The 8,845-nt window shown below is 33.9% G+C and overlaps 1 protein-coding gene across 1 annotated transcript in view; it reads left to right on the top strand.

Moving 5' to 3' along the window:
• The window catches only part of SLC9B1 (solute carrier family 9 member B1), a 72,219-nt gene extending 63,671 nt beyond the window's left edge, over positions 1 to 8,548 (top strand). Inside the window, exons 10-13 of the mRNA XM_045996482.1 lie at positions 91 to 240; positions 4,400 to 4,508; positions 4,963 to 5,099; positions 6,726 to 8,548. Of these exons, the coding sequence (XP_045852438.1) occupies positions 91 to 240; positions 4,400 to 4,508; positions 4,963 to 5,099; positions 6,726 to 6,938 (609 nt within the window). The 3' untranslated portion in view covers positions 6,939 to 8,548. The remainder of the gene's footprint in view (positions 1 to 90; positions 241 to 4,399; positions 4,509 to 4,962; positions 5,100 to 6,725) is intronic.
• Positions 8,549 to 8,845: the final 297 nt, after the last annotated feature.

The raw sequence follows: 8,845 nt of genomic DNA on the forward strand, positions 1-8,845 counted from the left end.
ACCAAAGGGTGAATAATAAATGGTAGAAGATATAAATATTGTCTTATATATTAAATGTAAATTAATTTCTAAATATCTATCTAATTCTAGACAAGACGTCCAGTGAAGAGAGCTTTCTTTATTTTGAGTATGTCTCTTACTGCTGTCTTGGGCAGCCAGCGTATTGGTTTACATGCAGCTGGAGGATTATGCACACTAGCATTAACTTTTGTTGCAGGGATGAAATGGTCTACAGAAAAGGTGACTATTTTTAATACATCACTTTTTAAGATAAAATAACTGCATTTTTTTACATCTATAATAGATGTTTAGGAAATCTCTTCATTCTAGTTGGAAGATGTTCCAGAAATTTGTGTCTTCAAGGATGTGTATAAATTGGTCGAGGAAATAAGATATTTAGGAAAAGGACCTGGAAATACACTAAAATGCAATCAGAACTTGAGTTAACAATCAGGCTGCTTTCTTTTTCTCAAGTTTTATGCAATGTGATTATAGAACTTTTATTGATTTAATTATTTTATTCATTAAAATTACAGTATACAGTTAATCCATGAAAATGCTCATAAAAGATTAGAACAATACAAAAAGCCCACATATAGAACAAAATGTAAAAGACTCCTTTTCCCCTATCACTCCCAAATATCAGACCCCCTTCCCAGAATCAATCATCCTTTAATCAGTTCTCCATTTGTAGACATTAAGATCCTTTCCATTTTTGTTATTACTAATATGCTGCCATGAACAATCCTGTTCATGTATCTTTTTGCTAATGTAAAAGTGCTTCTGTAAAACAGATTCCTAGAAATGTAATTGCTGAATTTAGAAGTGGAATGTCTCTATTTTGAGGGGTCTGCAAAATTATCTCTTCAAAGATTTTAAGCAATCTGATGGGTAAGAAGTGATACAGCATTATTATTCTTCATTGACATTTCTCTGATCAATAGTGCAGTAACCTTCTCTTCATATATTCTTTTTTAACTACCTATTCATCTTTGCCTGGTTTTTAATTGGTTGATTTGCCTTTTTGTTTCTATAGTTTCCGTATATATTAGTGCTGCTAATCATTTGTTATGTATATATTGCATACAATTTTTGCTTATTTTTAACTTTGTTTATGATGTCTTTTGTGTTGAAGTAAAATTACCTGTAGCCAAAACTATTTTTCTTTTTTGTTTTGAATTCTGTATCTTGTTTAAGAAGGATATCATCACCCAAAAGATTATAAGATTGTAACCATAATGTTTTCTAGAGTATCACCTAATACTTTGGTAGTTTTTGTTTGTTTTATTTTTGCATTTAGTTCTTTAATTCATCTGGAATTTATTTTTGTAAACGCTGTGAGATAAGGATATGTGTGTGTGTTCATAAACATGTATACATATACGTATAATATATATATGCATATAAATGGGTAGTCATTTTTACTAAATTATTTATTGACTAACCATTAATTATTCAGTGATTTTAAGAGCCTCTTTTAACATGAGTTAAATATATATATGTATATATGTATATATATATTCCATAATACATATATATTCATTGCTGGAATATATTTAATCCTACCTATCTAGTCCTGTGCCAGTACCACGCTATTTTAAATCTGTCGTTTTAGGGACGCCTGGGTGGCTCAGTGGGTTAAAGCCTCTGCCTTCGGCTCAGGTCATGATCCCAGGGTCCTGGGATTGAACCCCGCATCAGGCTCTCTGCTCAGCAGGGAGCCTGCTTCCTCCTCTCTCTCTCTCTCTCTCTCTCTCTGCCTACTTGCGATCTCTCTCTGTCAAATAAATAAATAAAATCTTTAGAAAAAAAAAATCTGTCGTTTTATGTCTCAAAATCTAATATGGAGGATCCTTCTCATTGTACTTAAAGTATTTCTTGACTGTTCCAGCACAAATGCTTTCTTAGATAAATTTTAAAATTAGCTTGAGAATTTCCCAACCCAAAAATTATATTAGTGCTTTGTTTAGTATTCCAATAAAATCATAATCATAAAAAAATTAAATGGTCAATAATAAATTACAATTAAATAAAACGAAAACTACCAAATTTCACCTGAGACACCTGGGTGTCTCAGTCAGTTAAGTGTCTGCCTTCAGCTCGGGTCATGACCTCGGGATCCTGGAATGGAGCCCTGGGTCTGGATCCCTGCTCAGCGGGGAGAGGGAGTCTGTTCTCCCTCTCCCTCTGTATCCACCACTGCCCCCCTCCCAGCTCATGCTCTCTCTCTGAAAAATGAATAAAGTCTTTATTAAAAAATTTAAAAGAAATAAATGGGATAATGTGCCACCATGAAGAAAGAGTAAGATTGTTTTTTCTTTGTTTTTTTTCCTTTTTTTTTAACTTTACTTTTATAAATTAGAAAACCCAGTCATAAGGGAAATAGTTACAAACGTAGTTTATACCCTAAACAAAGGATATCACAGTTTCATGTCTCTTCTTTAAAAAAAAAAAAAAGCCCAGGGGCGCCCAGGTGGCTCAGTGGGTTAAAGCCTCTGCCTTCCGCTCAGGTCATGATCCCAGGGTCCTGGGATTGAGGCCCCGATCAGGCTCTCTGCTCAGCGCGGATCCTGCTTCCTCCTCTCTCTGCCTGGCTCTCCACCTACTTGTGATCTCTGCCTGTCAAACAAATAAAATTAAAAAATAAAATAAGATAAGCCCAGACTGAAACAAAATCTCTTCATCCAAATTCCTTGGATGTACTGTTATATCAACTGGCGACTTTGTTGTAACCACATAATCAGGGAAGTAGCACTGGGAGAGGTTCATTCTCAGAAAGGAAAGCCAGGCAGGCAACCAAATTAAGAATCTATTTATGTTTTTGGTTTGGTTTTAAGGAAAAAATAAAATTGAAGTTTTCAACATGGGTCCTTCAGAAGCAGGCCTAACAGATTACTGACATTTTTTGCCTGGTAGCTTAGGACATATCAAGATTACCTTTTATGGGATTGGTTTCCAAGACAATTATTAGTGGAGGTCTTCTCAACTCCCTTTTGAGAGCCGAAATGGTTGAATAATATTGAGTATGTGCTCATCAGGCATGATGTAGTTCTAGTTCTGTCTCTGTTCAATTACCTTGTAAACAAAAGCTAGAATTGTTATTGAACCATTCAAACATGTCTAGAACTCTGAAGACCTTATTTGTTTACTGACAAAATTACCAAATAATATTTTTATTGAATAGCTTTATAGATTTTTTTTCTGGTTTCAAAGACCATTTATTTTTATTTTACTTCTTTTTTAAAATTTTTATTTTAATTCCAGTAAGTTAACATGCAGTTGTTATATGTGTATCGGGTGTACAATACTGTGTTTCAACACTTCCATACACTATCCAGTTATCTTCACAGCAAGTGCAGTCCTTAATCCCCTTTACTTGTTTTGCCCTTCCCCCCACCTACCTCCCCTCTTGTAACCATCAATTTGTTCTCCATAATTAAGAACCTGTTTCTAGGGGCGCCTGGGTGGCTCAGTGGGTTAAAGCCTCTGCCTTAGGCTCAGGTCATGATTCCAGGGCCCTGGGATCGAGCCCCACATCGGGCTCTCTGCTCCGCAGGGAGCCTGCTTCCTCTTCTCTCTCTGCCTGCCTCCCCACCTACTTGTGCTCTCTCTCTGTCAAATAAATAAATAAAATCTTTTTTAAAAAATGGAACCTGTTTCTTGGTTTTTCTCTCTCTTTCTGTTTTTTCCCTCTTTGCTCATTTGTTTCTTAAATTCCACATGAGTGAAATCATATGGTATTTGCCCTTCTTTGATTTATGTCACTTAGCATTATACTCGCTGGCCCCATCTATATTGTTGCAAATGACAAGATTTCATTCTTTTTTACGGTTGAATATTATTCCATTGTGTGTGTGTGTGCGTGTACACATACATACGACATGTTCTTTATCCATTCATCAATCAACAGACAGTTGGGCTGCTTCCATGTCTTGACTATTGTGAATAATTCTGCCATAAGCTTTGTACATTTTTTTTAACCAAATTCTACTCAAGTGTTTGAATAAAAGAATTAACCTATTCAATTTTTTTTTTTTAGAGAGGTAACATGTTTTTTTTTTTAAGATTTATTTATTTGACAGATAGAGATTACAAGTAGGCAGAGAGGCAGGCAGAGAGAGAGAGAGAAGGAAGCAGGCTCCCAGCTAAGCAGAGAGCCCGATGCGGGGCTCGATCCCAGGACTCTGGGATCATGACCTGAGCTGAAGGCAGAGGCTTTAACCCGCTGAGCCATCCAGGCGCCCCTAACCTATTCAATTTTTAAGCTTTAACATTTCTTCTACAAATAAAATATCTTACGTTTATTAAATGTTGAGAGACTTTAATTTCTAAAAAGCAATTATTTTTGTGTCTGAATAACTAAACACAATAACTAAAAATACATTATTCTTTCCTACAGATTAAAGTCCAAAGAATTATTAAAACTACATGGTATATTTTTCAACCCCTTCTTTTTGGTTTGGTTGGATCAGAAGTATCTGTTGCATCTCTTAAATCAAATGCTATTGGTAAGAATAATTACAGGCACAAAAAATACGAGATTTGAAAATATTTAAGAAAACCATGAATAACTTTTTTATTTTTTTACAATATGTCTTGAGTGCTATAAGAGCCTTCTTCAGAAACTCATGTTGATACAGTTGATAACATACATTGGCTCTTCTGTTACCTCGTATGCTCTTCGTTACCAAAGCCAGCTCTGAATACCTTCCCTGAGTGATCTGAGGAAATGCAGTTTGAAATTCTTTTCTGACAGAAAATATTACATACCATCAGCACCTTTTGAATACTTTCATTTGTAGTGAAAGTTCAAAGTCTATTAGCTCCGAATCAAATAAATATAATCTGTCTTATCTTTCAGGGTACCTCCACCATAAGATAATCTCTTACACTTTTTCTAGACACAAAGAACCACTTTTTCCAAATATTTCATTGTTTCTGTTTTTTTTTAATCTGTTGTAGGCATTTGTGTTGCTACCATGAGTTTGGCATTATTGATTCGAATTTCTTTTACATTTGTATTGATGTGTTTTGCTGGCTTCAATTTTAAGGAGAAAATATTTATTGCTTTATCGTGGATGCCCAAAGCTACGGTCCAGGTAAGAACATATTAAGTCATGTTAATAATTTTTTATGTTAATGATTTTTTTTAAATTCCAAGTGAAATGTAACCTTAATTACAAAATGGATGCTATTAGCCTTACTTTTAAAATATTTGATTGAGCATAACTACTTACTGAAAATAATGTAACCTTTTTCAAAATCTGTTTTAAAAGCAATTCTTCTGAAGTTGAAAAGTATACACCTTTAATGACAAATACTTCCTAAACATCTGAAACATTTTTTTCTGTTTTCCCAAAATATAAGAATATATCTGGATACTGGAATGTTTACATTTTGCTGAATATTACAGTGATAAATGTAATGACTTTAAAGTGGAAACACATTTCATTCTTTTTTTTTTTAAGATTTTATCTATTTATTTGACAGAGAGAGAGACAGTGAGAGAGGGAATACAAGGAGGGGGAGTGGGAGAGGAGGAAGCAGGCTTCCCACCGAGCAGTGAGCCCGATGCCGGGCTTCATCCCAGGACCCTGGGATTATGACCTGAGCCGAAGGCAGGCGCTTAATGACTGAGCCACCCAGACGCCCCGAGACACATTGATTCTTTTAAAAATATATCTTTCCTACCCTTGTCACCCACTCCACCATATATGAATGCACATATATTATTTTTAATTATGCATTTAATTTATATGATTTTAATTAATAACTAAATCTCCTCACCAGACTCTCTGGGAAAGACAGGAACAGTATTTTCTTTCATTAATTTTCCCCTACTACTTAATATACTGCCTGGCATGCAGGAGGTACACAATTAGTAAGCACAGCATACCTACAAGAATGAATAATGAATGATGAATGAATGGGGAGATCGTATAGTTTTGCCCTCTGATTCAATGTTAGTCTGTTCCTACAAAGAGGTATTACTACTTATTGTTAGACTTTTTAACCTGGCAGCATAATGTCTTGATTTCTGGAGATTCTTTTTTCCATTGTTATTCCAAAACAGAAATTTGTGAGTTCTTGTACAACAAAATTCTTACTATGTCATGGTTGGAAAAGCAGGTCGATGGGACCAGCGTGAGTGTTTTGAATATCATGTTACTGGCCTAAAACATTAGGCAAGTTACTTCCTAATCTCCCCTGTGCACTTTGTAGATTCCAAACCTCTTGCCAGTTTTACTGGACACATTTGCCTCCCAAGTAGGAGTAACAAGAAGATAAGCAACAAAATCCTAGAGAACCATAAGAAACTCTAGTATTTTGTGTTCTCTTATTATACCCAAGAACTTTATAGTCCGTGGTAAAGGTAAGTAAGCAAAATCCTGCTTTAGCTAGAACTCCTGAGGTTCTGAGAGTAATGTGAGCACTCAAAAAGATATTTAAATGGGAGAAAGCTGAGATGATAAAAATACAAAATCGGCCCCAAAATGCATGCACAATGATTTGTCAATATTTCACTTTTCATCCAGATATATTTCCTAGGGAGAACATAGAATTGATGAGTAATTCCTGATAATTCCTCAGCATTTTAAGGCTTGTCTCTTTTCTGATGGCCTACTACTAAGTTTTGTTTGTTTTAACAGGGCCATTAACTTTTGTCATGTATTAGCTATTTAACATTTTTCTTTATGCCTCATCTTTTTACCCCCTAAATGCAGGCTGTATTAGGTCCTCTGGCTCTAGAAACAGCAAGAGTCAGCGCACCCCACTTGGAACCATATTCGAAGGATGTAATGACAGTCGCATTTTTAGCCATCTTGATCACAGCTCCAAATGGAGCTCTAATTATTGGCATACTGGGGCCCAAAGTACTTACACGCCATGATCCAAACACCATCAGTATGGAATTGACAAAGATGGAACTTCATTAAAAAGTTTATTTGCCATCACCTGCTGCTTCTTTTAATAAATTATCTTACATGAGAGAAAAATTAAAACATACAAATATGTGGAGATTGTACATAGTACCAAGGATTTAATAAATATGTAATTTCATTACAGAGCTTTCCTATGATTTTTTTACTCCAAGGTTAATTTAATAAAAACAATGTAAATAGAATGCCCAATAGTATTTATGTATTTTAAAAACAAAACAAATCTGTAAATATTCTAGAAAAGTTTAAAGTAATCCATCAGGCTGAATCTGCTGTCACATTACAAACTTGGTGTAATAAAAAATTAAATTAACCCAATGACAGAAAAGTAAGATAGTCTAAACCTCCATACAGGAGAAGTAGAACTCATCATCTGTTTAGTAATTTAGTTAAAAAGATCACCAGAAAAGGGAAAAAATTGCCAAGAATAAGTGGGTCAACAAAATGGATTTCAAATTCTGTTTTTTGTGACTATCTGAATGAATGGTATATTAAATAAAAGAACCAAAATTAGACTTACTTACTTCTGCAGTACCCTTAAAATGACAAGTATAATAGTTTTAAAATGAAACATTATGTGAAGTATTTATTTATAGATATAAAATTAAATCACAAATGGAAATAAACGATGATTTTTCAATGAGTATAAAATAAAGAGTTAAAGTAAGCCTGCAGAAATGAAAGATTAATAGACTTGTCCATGTGAGCTTTTCTTTTCCTCAGTAATACAGAATCTTCTTTCAATTCTAGCTAATTAAATCTGCTATGCTTATATAGAACCAATCACAAGCAAAATGCAGTTTTCAGTTTATGTCAAGATTCTTTATTTTAAAGTTGGAAGGGTCATGTAAAATCTTCTCAAATAGCCTTAGTGGATGACTTCTTAAAGTCATTCAGACTTCTTTGGCAAAAGCCAAATGCAAGAATTAAACATTACTTGGTTTCCTCTTCCCTCTTCTATGTAAGTAAAATACTAAAATAGCACAGAATGTAAAATTTACACATAAATTTGCAAAGTGAAGCAACTATAATTTAAGGCAACCAAAACTATATATGTATATACTGGGACCTTTCACAAAATATAACACTAAAACTGTCAAAAATTCACACACACACCTGGGTAACTCTGGGAGGAGATAAAATCGCTGCTGTTCTAGAAGCATTTTCTTCTACATTCTTTTTTTTTTTTTTTTACAACTCAGCATCAATCCTATGCCTCATTTTCAACTATTTTAATTCTAGTACTAAAATTCTAAACATTTAAAATTCTAAACTGCCCCAGTGTTTTGACTAAGGTTTAAATCATGAGGGCATATCATTTTTTACTAATACGTAAATGAAAAAATATTTACATTCACAAGGTAGTATTTTACATTTACAAGAGAATTAGATTTTAAAATAGAAAATTGATCTTAATAAAAGATAAAGTTACAATAAATCATTTTCAGAATGAGGAACTATGTTTTTTAATCAAGGGGAAAATTGTCATTTTTTGTGATTTATAGTTTTTTCTTAAGTATTAAATTTAATATTTATATGTTCATTAGACCAAAACACTCTACTTTCAAAAAGTAGTGTTGCAGGCATTCAAATAATTTGAATTTTTAATTTTCTATATAAAAACTTTTTTAAAAATTACCTTCATTAGGGGCACTTTCACCCCAATGTTCATAGCAGCTTCGTCCACAACAACCAACCTGTGGAAGGAGCCAAGATGTCCTTCAACAGATGAATGGATAAAAAAGATGTAGTTCATGTATACAATGGAATATTACTCAACCTACGCACCATTTACATCGACATGGATGGAACTGGAGGGGATTATGCTAAGTGAAATAAGTCAAGCAGAGAAAGACAATTATCATATAGTTTCACTCATATGTGGAACAAAATAGTGGAGGACC

This window comes from Meles meles, chromosome 2 (assembly GCF_922984935.1).
Source record: "Meles meles chromosome 2, mMelMel3.1 paternal haplotype, whole genome shotgun sequence".
NCBI lineage: Eukaryota > Metazoa > Chordata > Mammalia > Carnivora > Mustelidae > Meles > Meles meles.